The sequence below is a fragment of the Phalaenopsis equestris genome, unplaced genomic scaffold, assembly GCF_001263595.1.
Source record: "Phalaenopsis equestris unplaced genomic scaffold, ASM126359v1 Scaffold000595, whole genome shotgun sequence".
In the NCBI taxonomy this organism is placed as follows: domain Eukaryota; kingdom Viridiplantae; phylum Streptophyta; class Magnoliopsida; order Asparagales; family Orchidaceae; genus Phalaenopsis; species Phalaenopsis equestris.
The window spans coordinates 219,353-238,372 of NW_018165035.1; the positions used below are offsets into that span (position 1 = coordinate 219,353).

A 19,020-nucleotide genomic window follows, 5' to 3' on the forward strand; every position below is an offset into this window, starting at 1 on the left:
CTTTATATAATGATAACTTTTTTATTTGTTCATAAGATAAAAATATATTTAAATTTATTAAATATGATAAACTGAATTGAAGTAAAAAATAAAATATAATATCATAGATTATTTATTTTTTTCCATTATAAAATAATAAAAAAATAAATAATACTAAGTTAAGTGAGACCTAGACCTGCCATGCTTTATGGCGCAGAATATTGGCCTTTAAAAGAGAAGCATAATACTAAGTTAAATGTTGCCGAGCTGAGAATGATTAGATGGATGAGTGGCTTTACACTTAGAGACAAAAAGCGAAATGAATATCTTCGTGATAGGGTTGGAGTAGCTCTAGTGACGGGCAAAATTAGAGAGAGTCGTCTTAGATGGTTTGGTCACATTAAATGTCAACCATCTGATGTTCGATTAGGAGAGTAGATGTTTTAGTTTAGACTTATGTTAAGAAGGGCAGAGGTAAACCTAGGAAGACTGGGCTTATTTTATAAAAAGATCTTAATTTATTAGAACTAAATGAAATATGACACTAAATAAAACGCAACGGAGAAAAATAATTCATGTAGCTGACCCCAGGTAGTTGGATTAAGGCTTTGTTGTTGTTGCTGTATAAAAAAAAAATAATAAACATTATAATAAATCATAGAAAAGCAGAATAAAATAAAACAAAATAAGTGTTAAGTATTAATTAAGTTATTTAAGTAATTTATGTTAAAAAAAAAAGATAAAAAGATGGATTAACTTAACTTATTTGTTTATTATAATTTTAAAGTTAAATTTTATTACTCTGGATAGTTGTAAGACATGCCTTTAAAATTTTTTATTTCATTTAATTTTATATACATATAAATGGCTCCTATGACGCATATAATGTGCGTGTCAAGCGAGTGGGTGTTATGCATGTCTAATATGATACATTTCATAATAATGAAGTGTCGGTGGATCATAGAAGGCACGATGACATGATCTGATATTCCATTCACCTCTTTAGAAAATATGCACATCATTTATGTTTGTGTATTGTGCATGAAGACATTAAAATCTAGTAGAAAACATACCACGCTGCATAAAAATGTTGCAAATGAATTGCACATGAAGTCGTCCTCCCGTTTTCTATAGATTATCAATTCATGAACCAACAAACAAGATTAAGAAAGGGTAAAGGAAAGAGAGCGAGCTCTTAATAAAGTATTAACAAACACCGACACTTCATTCACCTCTAAGATTATTAATATTATAAGTGGTTATGCTCCTCAAGTAGATTTAGATATAGGTTCTAAAAAGTAATTCTGAAATGACATAGAAGAATTAATAAAAATAATACCTCATGAAGAAAACATTTTTATTAGAGGAGATTTAAAGGGCATGTCGGCAGAGTGGTAGAAGATTTTAGAAATATTCATGACGGCTACGATTTTGGAGTGATCAATGAGGAAAGTAGAGTCATATTAAATTTTGCTTTAGCGTATGATTTTTTTATTGCTAATACTTTATTCAAGAAAAGAAATAAGCATATTATTACATAAAAATGAATTTAATAAAACACATTGATTATTTTCTTATGAGAAGAAGAGATCGTCAAGAATTTAAAGATTGTAAGGTCATTTCAATTGAGGATTTAAATACTCAACATTGATTATTATTTTTAGATTTTATGATGAAGAGTTGTAAAATAAAGCATATTATGAATCATTATCATAAAATTGTTGAGGGTATCTAAAAGATACAAATAAAATTATTTTTAAGAGTAAAATTTAAGATTTCAAAATTTGGGATGTTCATATTTGGGATGTTCTTGGGATGTTCATGAAGAAACAAATTCTATGTGTGATAAAATAACAAATACAATTAAACAAATGACAAAAGATGTACATTGAGAATCAAAAGGAAAAGTTTCAATATAAAAAAAAAAAATTGATGGTCGAATAATAATGTGCAAGAAATGATAAAATATAGAAAGTTATATTATAAAAACTGTTTTAAATGTAAAAACTTAGAAAATTCGAAAAAATATTAAATATCCCGTAGGGAGTTTAACAGAACAATTTGTGAAGCTAAAAATTTAGCTTTTAGTAATATGTATAATAGATTAGATACTAAAGAAGGTAAAAAATATATGCATAAATTAGTTAAATAAAGAGAAAAGAAAAACAAAGATTTAACTCAAGTAAAGTGTATTAAGATAAAAATAAAAAAAGTATTTTTCTTATTAAAAGATATTCAACATAGGTATGTGAGTTATTATAATAAACTTTTTAATGAAATTTCTGAAAATACGATCGACTTTAGTGATCTTAATATCGTTAATAATAATAAAATATTCATTTTTATTATCGCATTAGTAAAAAAAAATTGAGGAGGCTTTATAGAAAACAAATGGTGGAAAGTCTGTAGGACCTTATGATATCCCAATGGAAGTGTGAAAATATTTAGGAGATTTGAAAGTTTATTAACTCACTAAACTCTTTAATATTATTTAAAAATTAAAAAGATGTCCGAGTAAAGGAAGAGTAATTTGGTCCCCATTTTTAAGAATAAAGAGGATGCACAAGTGTGTGCAAATTATAGAGTAACTAAGTTGATGTGCTATACTTTAAAATTTTGGGAGAAGGTAATTGAACATAAGTTAAGACATATTACAAAGATTTTTTATAATCAGATTAGATTTATATCGGGCAGGTCTACTATAGAATCTATACATTTATTAAGAGGTTTGATGGAGAAGTACAGAGAGAATAAGAAGGAACTACATATGATTTTTATTAATATAAAAAAAACTTACGATAAGATTTTAAGAAATATCCTTTGGAGAGTTCTAGAGAAGAAATGTGTTGATATGACTTATATTCAAGTCATCAAAGAAATATATACTAGAGCTCTTTCTTATGTTCAAACTAAAGGGGAATTGACCAAGTATTTTTCAGATTTCAATTGGATTAAATCAGGGATTGTCTTTAAGCCCAATTTTTTGCTTTAGTTATGGATGCTCTTACTAAACATTTACAGAAGGATGTACCTTGGCGTATGCTTTTCCCTAAAAATATCCTTCTTGTGGATAAGACTAGAGAAAGAGCTCAAAAAAAACATGAATTATGGAGGTCTATACTGGAGTGTAAAGGCATCCATTTGAATAGAACTAAAACTGAATACATGGAATATAATTTTAGCAGTAGTAGATCTAGTGACAGAGTTTTAACTATGGGCGATCATATTATTAAAAGGTGTGAACGCTTTAGATATCTCGGGTATATTGTTCAAAGTGATGGTGATATAGATGGGGATGTTATTAGTAGAATTCAAGTTGGTTGGTTTAAGTGGAGGAATGCTTTGGGCCTATTATGTGATTAAAAAGTACCGCTTAGATTGAAAAGAAAATTTAATAAGATGGTGGTCAGACCTGCAATGCTCTATGGCGCAAAATATTGCCCTTTAAAAGAGAAGCCTTTAAAAGAGAAGCATAAAATTAAGTGTTGTCGAGATCAGAATGCATATGTGGATTAGTGGCTTTACAATTAGAGACAAAATGCTAAATGAATATATCTGTGATAGGGTCGGTGTAGCTCATGTGGCAGACAAAATTAGAGAGAGTCGTCTTAAATGGTTTGGTGATATTAAATGTCGACTATCTGATGATCCGAATAGGAGAGTAAATGTTTTAGAATCGACTTATGTTAAGAAAGGCAGAGGTAGACCTAGAAAGACTTGGGCATATTGTATAAAAAATGATCTTAATTTATTAAAATTAAATGAAAATATGACGTTCAATAGGACGCAATGGAGAAACATATTCATGTAGCTGACCCTAATTAGCAGGATAAAGGCTTGTTGTTGTTGTACATATAAGTCATTTTACAAATTTAATACCTAAAACATTAATTAATACTTAATAATTCAATCTCCTAATAAATACTCAATACAAACTTAAGCATAACACTTATTTTTTAGTTATAAAATGTGTTAATCTCCTCTGGGAACTCAACTATCCCCATCATCGACTAACCCCACCTACAAACTTAACAAGGCTTTCAACCTCCTTATCAATCCTATAAGAGTGTCCTTTACACCAATTTTTTGCGACATAATCCACTTAAAGAAATTTTTTCTCACTAACACCTATAATACCTATTTTGCTTCCTCCTTAGTCATCTATATCAACGCCAACTATGGCAAGGAATGTAGAAGTGGCCCTACTTCTTTCCCTTCAACCTTTCCTTCCTCTAAGCCCCCACAAAAATACTTAATTATCCTATATTATTATCATGATCATTAATTTATGATCAATTAACATAATTCATTCCTATTTCAATTAATTAATCATTTAAGTTTAAACAAAAGACTACCAATGCAACGTCTAGATTGCTGTTGTTTAACATATAAATTGTTAAACAATAAAGCAATTAATCTAATTAAGTAGTTAAATTTACTATCAAAATTTCAATTAAATCACTGTGAGGAACAGATTTTTTGTCATGAATATAGAAACCTGAAATTTTGAAAGGCGCTTCTCAAAATAGATAACCTAACTTACAGTTTTCTAAAAATCTATTACTGGCTTTCATAAATCCCAACTTTTCCAACAGCTAGCTAGTTTCTTACTAAACATCTGAAAACTCATTTTATACTCAAAAAGAAAATAATTAAGCCGTAGAAAGCATCACCAATGACATATTTCTAATACCTACTTCTACTTCGTTGCATAGTATAGCAGTTTTAGAATGTTCGAAAACTAGCCATAAGTTCATTTGTATGAAAGCTAAATAACTAATTCCATAAAACGGTAGTTTATATTGTTTCCCAAAAAAGGCTTTAATGGATAGCTTTATTATATAAGTAATTAATGAATAAAGTATTTTGTCAATGCATAAAATATGATTACAATGTTTTATTATGATTAAATTAACTTCATAATAATATCCATTTTGATCATTCCATCAACTCAAAAAAAGAACTACTAACAATTTTTTTACCAAACCACCGCAACTCCTACAACACATTAAACAATAATCTTAACATGATTTTGGTAATTAGGAACCAACTTTAATCGACAGGACAACATGATAAAACATATAATAGCAATGCCGAACGGAACCTTAGATCCATCGAAAATTCTATTTGAATATGCAGTAACCAATAGTTGATAAAACTCAACAATTTTCAATGCATTAGATCAGTTTGGTATTATGTTTAAATCTATTGCAAGTTGAACGTGATTGTAACTTTGCGGCTTCCATATAACACATTGTGAATATATATCTTTAATGAACCCTCCACACAAAATGTGCCACAAACAAAATAAAAAAAATGTTACAATCAAGATACTAACATTACCCCCTGAGAAAAATGAAGCTGAAATAGGTCCACACAAAAGACACGTTATGATTAATAATATTGCAATAAAAGACGGGTGGTAGATATCCATATAAAGCCTCAAAACTTTAACGTAGAAAAAACCTAAAAGTGCTAATTTCTACACTAACTTTAACAGTTCAACAAGAATGATATGAACTTAAATAAAGTGAGGAAATACTTACATGACAAGCATAAATGGAATAAACAACTTGAATATAAGCAATGCCGCCATGAGAAAGGGCTGGAATTAGAAGGATATTAGCTGACAACTCAGGACTGGCAATCCAGATAATGAAAATATAAATATACACAAACATAGATCTAAACACAAAGCTTACACTGAAGATTGTCATGAATCGGTAAACAGATGATATCTCAAAACTTGCAATGCTCGCAAAATTACCGGTTCCAAAGAAGGCGACATTAAACAAAATCATCTGCAGTTGAGGACATATTTCAAATGTAAAATGAGATACTTCTAAACCTGATGGTGAAAGAAAGAAGACACGCATTCCAATCTACTTTAAGGAAATTTAGAAATCAATAATGTTTTAGCGCCAAATTTTTTATGTTATTATCAACATCTAATGATATAAAAAGGAAACCTTATTAAATCCATTTCAAACAGGTAGGACAAACCATAAGATCCATAACCTAATAATCGCACTAAAGTGATACACAATATGCGGAAGTAAAATTGATGGTGTTCATAAATCAGTAAGTGTTCAAGGCCAGCTCCTTAACATATAAGAGTATATTAGAATGGATCCAAAGGTTGACAATCGTTCAAGTTGTAAAAAAATAAATGCAAGCATGTAGATTGATAAAATCTTTTGCAATGCATTTACAAGTCCTTAAAAACCTTGCATAATGAAACTTCATTCAAACCCAATCCTCAGCATAGAAATGGCACAGTTGACACACCCATGATCAACCGACAATCTCAGCCCAAAACAATACACATTATAAATTAATGTTAAGGAAATCAAACTCAAATACCCTACAAATTCTCCTAGGTATGATCCCTTAAGAGCGAGCAAGTGGAGCCGAGTTCTATAATCCGATGACCTGAGCTTTCTCTGTTAATAAATAATAAACTTGACAAGGCATACATTACACCAATTTTCAATTAAAACATAAAGAACTAACACGTTCTTTCCTTTTTTGGCATGCTAATGTAATTATTTTTTAATGCTATCAAAATGAACAAGAATGTTCAAAAGATCCCTCTGCATGCTTTGAGGCACATGATCTTCATGATGATGGTTTCGATTATTAGAATATCAGAACCAAAGAGTGTTCTAGCATGAAAATGTACTCTTAAACTCCAGAAGAACATGTTCCCCGGAGATTGACATAATTAAAGAAAAATTATAACTAGAACCAATTAAAAGGAAACACATATACATATACCTACACATGCGCACACTAAAAGTTCAAGCATTAACTAATTTTTTACACACGGAACAGTCACTCATCCATCATCTACACCAATTTGTCAAGAATAAAAAATAAAATTTGATAAAAGAGCTTAAAAAGCAATTGCAATATCAAATATACATGTGTATGATGATATGAACATACTAAAAAATTCTCATGCTAGTAAGAACATAACATATTTCTCTTGACTAGGTGGTTAGCATGACTATAGTGACACCAATATATTATGCTTATAACGTAAACCCGGATTTTCCCAATGACAGCATATAAGTCATGAATCATAAAGCTCACATAATAAGGCATCAAGCTCTCTATTAGCCAAACTTAGCTCAAAATTGACCTTTTTGACCAGCGTTCACCCCAAATTAATATAGTCCCAATTGACAACACAAACCATAGTTACTAAAAAAGATCAATCCTTTTTAATTTCTTTAGACTAACAACAAAAAATTGTTCTTTGTAGGTTAAAGAAGAAAAGCAACTCCAACCTTGCTTGGCTAGATATGCACATTATCGCTCTCTAAACCACTCTAGTTTCTAACATTTAGCTTACTCGCCTTGCTTGCATGGCCCATCTCGGTCAGCTTGTGCTTGCCAATTGTACATGCTTCCCACTTCCTACTCAAGGAATATTGCAATTCCAACAGTAAACGTGCTCCTTCCGCCCGCATGAAAACCTAATATGCAACCACATTAACAAAACCTTCTCGAATTTAGCTTGTAAGCTAAAGAAGTTTTAGCTCAGTATATGGTTGGTGTTGATCCAATGCTTGCGTCTCTTTTGTGAGGCACAATACCATATTAGCTCTTGACACTCGAATGACTTCTATACTATTTTGGTCAGGCTTGCCCCTTGTCAGTTTCTAATCAACAACACCTTTCCAACGGTGTGCCATGTCACCTTTTCTAATTCTCAATCTCGCATTAGTATCCACCCATTGATAAGCAAATGATCCCCAATTATGGCTCCAATGTGAGTGATACCAGAACTAGTTAGAAAATTAGCGGAAACAAAAATAACTTATTAATATTGAAATAAGGTTACAACACAACACAAAAAGAAATGGGAACTACAATAGCAAACCAATATCCGACCAGAACTGAAAGAAAGGATCCAAGAGCAGTGGTGGCGTCGGCGAAGTGGCAAGGGAAAAGGCGAAGGGTGGAGGGTCTTGAAAGGGTGGTGGTTGGTGGTTGGTTTGGGGTTTTGGGAGAGGGACGGTAGGGAGGGAAGGGTGGCGAAGGGTGCTGGGTGATAGTTAAGTGAGCCGGACAGTAAGGTGAGCTACTATAGGGGGCCCAACGAGCTGCAAGGAGCGGCTGGGACGGCTAGACAGTAAGGCCAGCAGCAGGTTGGAGGGGAATAGAGTGCTGGAAGGCGGATTTGAAAGGCTGGACAGCAAGGCAGTGGCGGCATATCAGCGGAGATGGGAGGGAGATGGTCGATGGCTAATGGAACTGAAGGAGAAAGGTTAGGGAGGAGAATAGACGATGATAAGACACCACCTTGGAGTAGGATACAACCGAAGCACCACCACCTCCTTGGATACAACCTTAAAACAGGGAGAACAATTCTATAAAGGAATCTAAAAGCAACACACAACAAAACTAACCCTACACTCTAAAATCAACAAATAAATAGCTCCAACATGAACAAGTAGAAAAGGAAGGAGGAGAGGGGCAGGCGACAGTCCTGTTTAGTCAAAATCTCATCCCACGCTGCTCAGCCTAGGTTCACCTTAGACCGGCCCTCAATTGGACTGCTCGGGTTCAGTAGCGTGAAATCCCGCCACGTGAAGTCTCGTGTCCTGCGTCAGTGCAAAAAGTCCCGCATCAGGCTCTCATGGTTACGGAAGCTTTGATCTTGTTTGTCGAAGCTCCGGGCTCTTCAAAGTACGATGTCAAGTCAACGACATTGAACATGACTGAAACATTGCAGCCCCCGAGCAGATCAATCTTATAAGCATTGTCATTCCAAAACACATTTTGGTAGAATAGGTATTCGCCCAACTTTGACACGCCCTGAGCTGGAACTGTAGGTAAACGAGTATTCTCACGACTCAGGTATCGAGCATCTGGACATCTGGTGATAGGCACCATGTTGGACTGAAAGTTACTTTAGAATAACCCCACATAATATTCCTAATATGACACTAAATGACTCATCTTCGGACCATTGAGAATCCTCCAAACAATTCTCAATGTCAAAGCAGAATAGAATCATAGGATTCAAGAAAACCAAAACAATAAATTTAAACCAGAAGCATAATAAAAAAACAATCAGAAAAGAACATACGAGTTTTACATGGAAAAACCCGATAAGGAGGAAAAACCACAGAACTACACCACAACAAATTTCACTATAAATTTCAGAGAATTTTACCATGGATTCACACAAGTTTTTATCCACACTCACACGAAGAAATTTACAGTGCACCAATTCACACTTTTCCTACTGATCCGACGCAGAAATGCACGTCGAAAAACACCAGAATCCTTCACATCGACACTTTTCACCTTCACCGGGATTTTGTTGATGAACAAACAGGCCAAGCCTGCACATACGCTGCCTGAAATCGTGACATAAATAACAGTTCACATGAAAACTGCTCTGGGCGCATGGACGCCAAGTTCTATGGAAACAGGCGCCCCAATGGTAGAAGTGAGCGTCTAAGCGCCCAATTTGGGCGCAAGACTTCCACCTTCTCGGTCTGGGAACACTCAATGGGCGCTTAAGCGCCCATAGCTGGCGCATTGGCGTCAGATGCACTGATTGCGTGGAAGCTAGTTTGTCTGATGCTCATGGGTGCTACAATCAGACTCCACAACTAACAATCTCCCACTTGGAGATCGATAACACTAAGTCTAGTCCTCTGTAGCTACACCATCTGAATTTGCCTTCATAGTCATGTACCGTAGTCATATACTGTGATGTGGCTCACCCCCGATCTCAACCTCCATGAAACCCAACTGAAGTCAAACATAACTTTATTTTCTCAACAATCACTACTATGCTCCCCAATAAGAAGATATACCCCGTTGTACTTCTCCTACTGTCCCCGTCTCCTGTCAGATTTGAATCTACAAATTAGTGTAAACTGATCCCTGTATTTCTATAACAAAGTGTCTTTTTTATCGTTACTCTCAAATACTGAGAATCCATTTTATCGCCTCCAAATGATGTATACATGGATTGTCCATGTACCCGCTGACTACTCCCACTACATATGCAATATTTGGTTCGGTACAAATCATCAGGAAGATCAAACTTCCAACTGTTGAAGCATACAAAGTTCTCTCCATCTGTGCTTGCTCTGCTTTAAAGTTAGGCGGTAGCTCTTTAGATAGTTTGAAGGGATTGCCTAAGGGAGTGCTAACTGGTTTTGCCTCACTCATGTTGAACCTTTGTAGAGTATTTTCAACATACTTTGCCCGAGACAGCTTCAATGTACCTGCACTCATGTCCTTGTTGATTCTCATCTCGAGAATATTTTTGGTTGGACCTAAATACTTTATCTCGAACTCACTTAATAATTGATTATTCAAGTCCCTGATTTTTTTTTATATCTGACTCTACAATCAACATGTCATCCACAGTCAAAAGAAACAAAATATAACAGTTACCGAAGTGTTTAATGAAGCAATAGTAGTCTTCCTGGCACTTCAAGTACCCATTTTCTGACATAAATCTATCAAACCTTCTGTGCCACTCTCTCGGGGCTTGCTTCAAGTTATAGAGGCTCTTCTTTAGTTTGCAGACCAACCTTCTTTGCATAGAACTATCTCCACATATCTGAATTCTTCAGAAGTAGCTGATGAACTGTCCTGAGTTCTAACCCTATTTTTATACATCTCCATCTCGTTGAAAGTGATATATCTGCTCCTGATGAATTTTTTATTCTGATAGTCCCAAAACTTGTACCCAAACTCATCTAAGTCATATCCGGTGAAGGTACACTTGACAGATTTTGAGTCAAGTTTGCTTCTAGAACCAACATAAGCATGCATATATGCAAAACATCCAAATGCTCTTAAATGAGATAGACATACAATTTTGTCACTCTGGGCTTTTTCAGTTAAGCCTTCCTCCAAAGGAACTGACGGACTACGATTAATCAAATAAATTGCAATGTTCATTGCTTCAACTCAAAATTGTTTCGACAAGCCTGCATGTAACCTCATGCTCCTAGCACGTTCCGTGATTATTCTGTTCATGCACTCAACCATACCATTCTGCTGCGGTGTCATTGGGACAGTGAACTCATACCTGACCCCCTTTGTAGCACAGAAAATCCTGAACTACTGATCACGATACTCACCCCCATTATCTGATCTGAGACACTTCAGCTTCAAGTCTGTCACATTTTCTACCATAGCCTTCGACTTCTTAAAGACTTCAAATATAACAGAATTTTACTTTAAGAAATAAACCCATAAGTATCTTGTGTGATAATCCATGAATGTGACAAAATAGTGAGAACCTTCAATGGACTGAACTGGAGTAGGACCCCGTATATCAGTGTGCACTAACTCAAGTTTCTTTAACTTCAGCACTTACCCGCTCTTGGAGAAAGAAACTTTCTTTTGCTTGAATCAACACAATATTCACGAAAATCCAGATTAACTGATTTCAAACTGTGAAGCTTATTCATTGAAAGTGTCTTGATACATTTATCGTTCATATGGCCAAGCCTATAATGTCATAGACCTGCATCTACCCTAAATCCAACCACATCAATGAAATCAATCATTTCAATGATTAGATAAAGGGTGCTTTCAATGTTGCCCCGAGCCATCATTAATGCCCCTCTGGTCACCTTCCACGAATCACATGTGTAAGTTGTCACGAATCCAGACTTCTTCAGCTGGTCATAGAGATGAGATTTCTCTTCAGACTAGGAACATGTCTGACATAAGAAAGCTTCCAGACTATTTCATTCGACAACTTGATATCAATATTACCCTTTTATATTATACTACAGGCCTTGTTATCTCTCAAATAAACCTTACCCAAATCACTCTGAGTGTAGTATTTACCTTGAATCCACTATCCAGGATTCAGTGCTGACTAGAGATAACATCAGAGAATCATTTTGGATTTCATTTGTGGAGACATTAATAGAGAAACTACTATCTTGTCCTCCACCACCAGCTTTCCTTGGAGTTTTGCAGTCCTTAAAATGCCCCTTCTTACCGTGGTTCCAACATTCTCCTTTGCTTGACTAGGGCGTTCCTTTCTCGGACTCGGATCTGCTTGTGTCTGTATTCCTGCCTAGATTCCTTCCTCTGTTATCAGTATTCAATGCAAAACCTGAAGATTCACCATTTGATACTTTTATGCGAACTTCTTCATTCAACATCATACCCACTATATCATCAAAGTTCAACTTCAAAGTCCCTAAAAAATTACTCACCGTCGTTAAACCATCCCAGCTTTTTGGCAAAAAAAAATAGTATCACCAGTGCTCTGACCACATTATTAAACTTGATCATCACAGAACACAACTGACTTGTCACAGTATTTAAGTTATTGAGATGCTCTGCCATTGAACTATCTTACACCATTTTTATGTTGAATGATTTATTCATCAGAAAAACCTTATTAGAAGCAAAGGGTTTTTTGTACATTTTGGCCAATATCTTCATGAAATCCATCATAGTTTTCTCTTTCATAATGTTGAACGAAATAGATGAGGAAAGTGTTAACCTGATCAAACCCATCGACGTTCGATCAAACACTTCCCATTCCTTTATAGGTATAGACTCAGGCTTCTTCGTGATTCCTCATAGTGACAAATATAATTTTTTCTGATACAACAAATCCCCCATTTGCATCTTCAAGAAAGCGAAGTTCTTCCCATTGAACTTCCCCACCTTGAACCTTGCTTCTTCGACCATTGCTCCCACTCGAATCAAAACCCGCTCTAATAACAGTTTTTTTTTGGAATCCTCTAAACAATTCTCAATGTCAAACCGGAATAGGATCGCAAGATTCAAGAAAATTGAAACAATAAATTTGAATCAGAAGCACAATAAAAAAACAATTAGAAAAGAACAGAGGAGTTTTACGTGAAAAAATTCGAGAAAAGGAAAAAACCACAACACCACACTACAACAAATTTCACTATGAATTTCAGAGAGTTTAACAAAGGATTCACACAAGTTTCTTCTCCACACTCACATGAGGAAACTTACAGTGCACTACTCCACTATCATCTTACTGATCCGACGCAGAAATGCACGTTGAAAAAATCCAAAATTCTTCTCACCAACACTTCTCAACTTCACCAGGATTTTGCTGATGAACAAACATGAAGAGTTACACTCCAAGCCTACACATATGCTGGCTGAGCTCGTTACATAAATAGTAGTTCTTGTGAATAATGCTCCGAGCGCCAAGCCGTTGGGCGCCCAATTCCCTTAAAATAGGCGCCTCAACGCTAAGCGTCTAGTTTGGGAGCAGGACTTCCACCTTCTTGGTCTGGGAACACTCAATGGACACTTAAGCGCCCATAGTCCGACGCCTTAGCATCGGGTGCACAGACAACATGGAAGCCAACCAAACTGCTGCTCATGGGTGCTACAATTAGACTCCACAACTAACACCGACATGCCAGACCTCCCTCCATAGGGACAACTCAGAAGAGGGTCTATAAATTTGAAATATATGCATTTCTCTTATTTATGGTGACCCTGTATTTGATGTCGGCTAATTGAACTCATAACCCTTGTAGACATCCCAGGTCAGTCCTACTGATATTCCTCTCAGAGTCTGCAAAATGCTAGCTCAAGCACCATAATCTCATACACTATCAGACTGCCCATTACCTTAGAGTCGCAGCCTTCTAAAGAAGTGATTGTTACCTCAGCTGGAATCTCTACCTTGGGGTCAACTGAAATTGGAGTGTCTCTTCCTCGTTGCCTGCAAGTGGAGAATCCTTTTTGACGTCTTCATCTTCTCCAGAACCAACCGTATCATTGCCCAATTTTTCAACAACACCCTGCTCAATGCCCCTCATGGTTGTGCATTCTGTTTCCACATGCCCAAATCTGTGGCACTTGCAATACTTCCTAGCTATGACAGATTTAAAGATGTGTCCTGTTCTCACCTGTTCTCTACTCTGAATCAGTTTGTCATTGGGGTCGTCTTGGGTGTTCCCCTTGGTGCACTTTGCCTATAAAATCCTTAGTTTGACTTCTGCCTGTAAGATGTGGGGGTCGCTCAGTGGTGTGGTACCTCCACTTATGAAGCTAGAGTCTAAAGTTTATGTCTATAGTAATCTGGTAGGAATTGGTACTGTGTCTCCCGCTTCATCCTAAGTTTCTCTCATTCTCCCCTTCGACTCTCCAAATCACGGTCGAGGTTAATTTCCCATTAGATTCAATCCTCAATATCTATAAGCTTCTATTGAAGCCGACGGATCTCCTGCTATATCTCTTCCCGCGAAGGCTCCGACATGCATGTCCTTGGTGGCGTGATTAGGATTTTGGGCTAGGAGGTGAAAGATGGTGTAGGAGACTCGTTGAAGGTGTAGGAAAAGTAATTTATGGTTGCTGATTTTGAAAATCAATAGGGGGGTCAGAGTTAGGTCAAAATTTTGACTTAGGTTTGGGAATAAGAAAGAAAAATTTTGGTGGAGATGGCTTGGGGTAGGGGTGGATGTTAGGAAACCCTAGGATCATACTAAAGTTGGGCTAGCTCTGATACCAAATGATACCAAAACTAGTTAGGAAATCAGCGATAACAAAAGCAACTTTTATTAATATTGACATAGGGTTAAAACACGACACAAACGGAAAAGGGAACTACAACAACAAACCAATTTCCGGCTAGGACCGAACGAAAAGATCTGAGAGCGGTGGTGTAGTCGGCGAAGTGGCAAGCGAAAAGGGAAAGGGCGGAGGGCTGTAAGATATGTTGGAAGGGTGGTTGGTGGTCCCGTGTCCTGCGTCAGTGTGGGAAACCCTTGTCAATGAGGGCTTCTTCTATAGAGGCATACATTTCATGTGCTTCTCCCACCGTAGAATCTCCCTTATCATACAAACACACACTTTTGGTGAGTTTATTAAGGTTGATATGGATCTTGTTCCTCTGTTGGCCTTCTCATCTAACTTCCTGACACATTTGCAGTAAGGACCTAGAATTACTAATCATCAGCTACCTTCGTCATTCTGGTAAACCAGCTCACATACATTGTAACAAGATGTGTCTTGTTCTCTTTCCCTTATTAGTAAATTATCTTAGGTCCATCCCAACATAGAGATAGCTCACAGCTTCAAAACCAACTTGCATTTGATTCTGTGTTATACAGTCCTGCTTATTTATTCCCGTAAATAAACGATTTACATAGGACTCTTCACTCAACAAACATACAATTATGTGCATGTTGATGTGCTAAACTCATTTTGACTATTCAATGGAACCATTTAGTAGTACAGATTTGATGGCTTTCTCACATCTTTGTGTTCAATACTTCAATCAATTCATTTGGTACCCTTTTGCCTCAATATTTGGTAAACTGCTTCTAGTAGATGCTACTATTGCTAGTTTCCCAACCATTAATGGCTACTGTATTGGTCAAATTAGGTGTTCTTCCCCACTTGAGAAAGAAATTTGGATCGACTCCAAATAATATGACGATATGCAAAAGATCGTTTGAAGGCATTACTCCTTACAGTTCCACTTGCAAAATATTAACATAATTTTTCAAAATGTTTTAAAGCATGCCTAAAATTGAATAAGGACTATGGGAGTGAGGATCTTCCATCTGATTAAAATCTTTCATTTAATGAACTGGTGGCTAATTTAACTTTTCTAAGCTATTTTGCGTTCAGATTATGAATCATTTTTGAATCCCGCCTTGGATTAATGCCTTCATGTGATGCTAGATCAACAATTTTGATTGATAACATACCCATCCATATGGTCAATGCTCCGAACACTTGTAAGGTTTCTCTGCTATGCGGGTCACGGGTAATCGCTATTCTCTTTCTATTGTTTATAATGGTAGCAATCCTGCACAAGTTGGTGGATAAAAATTTTTAGCTTATATACGCCAGGAAAAAGAGGAAAAGAAAAAATTTGCCACCACTGTCCAAAATGTTCCCTATGTGCACATCCTTTCTAGCTTTTGATTCATCTCCACTTGTTGGCCTTGTCCCTGTATTTCATTATTTAGTTCGCTTTTCTCATTTTGTAATGCTTTGTATTTAGAAATAAACAATACCTTACTTAAAAGATAATCATGCTTTTTTTTGCCTTCCATAAAAATATAGAACATGCATACTAGTCCCGATAAAAAATTTCTCACAATCAAGAGGGTTGATAAACCATAGAGATACCAATAGCAAACCTTGAACCATAAAATGACATGTCCATAAGATGGTGAATTCTATAGAGCTACATATTTAAACTTAAGTGCCTTTTTCCGAAGGCCTAAAAGAAGGTCTAACTCACACAATACAACACGCACAAAAACCCAATAAAACAAAGATAAATAAAGATAAAAAATCAAAAAGCCACCAACATGCGCAAAAGTGCTAGGGACGTCCCACTTTAGTCCTCCCTCTGTCTCTAGTTTTCGAAAGGGAGCCGACTAACAAATTGGTAAGGTGCGTACCATTACCCGAAATAACTAAAGTATCATCCATCAGATTTTTTAGCTCAAGTAGGTTTTCATTCTTCTTCTTCCTCCTGGATGTGTAGACCTGTCATTCCTCATCCGAGAATTGACTCATTTGATCAATGGATTGGTCTAAATGTGGCCGAACAGGTGTAGGTCGTTGCACATCATGATCTCTTTGAGTTTGAGTAAAATTGAAATCTTTCTGGATCTGATGAGGCGGTAGTGAAGCAGTAGAAGTATTTCCAACTTTAATATCAGTGAAAGGTTCTAGGGCAGGCAGAGTGAAGAATCTCCCTCGCCTCCACGATAGGAGGTTCCAAATACGAGGGAGCTACAACATTGTGTGGAGACTGAATGGTTGAGAGGGACGTCGTCAGGTATATCCTTTTGATGATCAATAGTGTCAATAACTTAGAGCTGATCAGAAGGAGATAAAATCACTGCCTCTAGCAGAACATTTTATTTTTTTTTTGATCTGAGGTGTGGGTGTAGATGATGACATTGAGAACTGGAGTGACCGAACATACGACAGTTCGAACAATACGAAGAAAAATGCTTAATCTCTATCTTCTGCCAATATTCATGGTATTGTGTGCCCAACCAAATTTCCTTAGAAGCGGAAGAAGTAATGTCTCTTTCAACACGTACTTTGGTTTCAGATGGACGAGAAAGATTAAAAGTAAGAATGTCCGTTTTGAGTGGCTTACCATAAGCTGAGGCAATAAAGTACGATACCTTTTGAGAAAAATAACTAAATTTCAGACCAGGGAGCGAATCCAAACCAAAATGATTGGCGGTTCCGTCTTTGGGTCAAAATTCACAGATCATTTCAGAATCTTCATTGGTCTGTTATCAATCTAGATTATCCTTCTGACAAATAAACGTGTGCAATCTTCTTCATTATTAATTTGAATAAGAATATGTCTATCATCTAATAGTCCAATTTTCCACTCCCCAACAAGGTACATAAGTTCAAATTTCTTGCGAATAAGCTCAATTTTGAGATAATCATATAGAAATTTCTCAACCAAATTCAGACGATAGAAAGAAGCAAGTTGAATACCTTCAGCTTCTGTAAAAAAGATGACATATTTCGCATTCTTCCTACCAGGTTTCTTGATGTCCTCCACCCACTCAAACAAAGGAGGGAAAAAACATGATTTAGGTGTACCTAAGGCGTGAACACCCACAAGGGCAGCTGCATACAATCTGTCTGAAGCCACCCTTAAAGATAGAGGTGTAGCGTTAAGAAGAAAGCAACTTTAATAAACACAGAAAAAATCGCGTCGAAACAACCGAAGCTGGAAAGGAGAACATGCTGTAAAGCAGGACGAGTAGCAGAAATCGCGATTTGTACCCGCGAGATGGGAAGACGAGCCGCAGAGCCGGGACCTCCCGAGCCGGGAAAGCTCGCGAGACGGGAAGACGAGAGACAAGCTGCGCCGCAGAGCAAAACTCGCAAGACCGGAAGACGGGGAGACGAAACAGAGTCAGGCACGAAGACGTCGGAGAAGAAGCAGCGAAGCCGTAACAATTGTTAAGGTTCGTCATGAGACGAAACCCTAGCAGAGCCGAGCGAGACGGAAGACGACGTCATTTGTATATATATATATATATATCAACATAGTCGAGTGGAAATTCGTAAAATCGACAAATGTATAAATAAAATTGGGCATTTAAGAAGACTTCTATATGTCGTCCGATATTTTTTTAACACGCATGATGAACTCAATTATAATGAAAATTAATTAAAGTTGATTAATACTTATTTTTTTACAGAAGTGTCAAAATGGTCTTTTTAGCTTTTGTTGAGGTTCATCTTAGTCCCAAAGTATAAAAAAGTGTCAATTTAGTCCAAAGATTATTTTAAAGGACAAATTGACACGGCCTGACCCGAGACTTGGAATTAACTAAGACGAGAATGGACTGTCAGTGTAAAAAAATTCTCTGTTATTCTATTTCTATTATTAACCGTCAAATATTCAAATATTCATGAAATAGTCATTAAGGATTAATGAGTAGCAGTTTTTAACTTTCTGATTATTGTTCTCGTCTTTTGTATATATTAACTCACCTTTTATTCATTTTATTTAAAAGTTTAAAATCAAAAAAGAAAAGATTAAAATATGAGTTATCTAAATATAACACAGAGTAATCACACTTCTAAACTAGATTAACTCAATGAAAAGAAAATATGCATGCTAATGTTTCATATTTCTACAATAATCTTATAACATGCCGGTTTTTCAAATTTATATAAGAAATCTTATACTATTCCAATACATGTACTAATTACCATAATCAAAAAAAAAATTCTAAACTTCTACACACATTTATTTTAATTTTAGTTTTAATTTATATTCTTAAAATACACATTTGTCTTTTAAGGATCACCATCAAAACAACTTGATACAACCCTGACTAATATTATCTCGTCGGCACAACAATTAACAATCTAAACATCACAACTGTCTGAGGTGAAAAAACATTTATCTGTGTCTAACTGATATTATCACATCGCCACAATGATTAACAATCTAAACATCATAATTGTCTAAGAACGTGAGCTTTGAATACTCTCCTCTGACCTATATTTTCCCATCGACATAGG

At 35.9% G+C, this 19,020-nt stretch overlaps 1 protein-coding gene across 2 annotated transcripts in view; it reads right to left on the bottom strand.

The window, feature by feature from the left end:
- LOC110029559 (GPI ethanolamine phosphate transferase 1) overlaps positions 1-19,020 on the bottom strand; it is a 97,185-nt gene that overhangs the window by 4,671 nt on the left and 73,494 nt on the right. The window contains exons 15-16 of one of the 2 annotated variants that reach the window (XM_020731904.1): positions 5,682-5,780; positions 5,526-5,584 (exon numbers count right to left, since the gene is read on the bottom strand). In XM_020731904.1, coding sequence (XP_020587563.1) covers positions 5,526-5,584; positions 5,682-5,780 — 158 coding nt within the window. Of the gene's footprint in view, positions 1-5,525; positions 5,585-5,681; positions 5,781-15,735; positions 15,945-19,020 lie in introns of those variants that run through there. The other variant, XM_020731905.1, reaches the window with a different exon arrangement.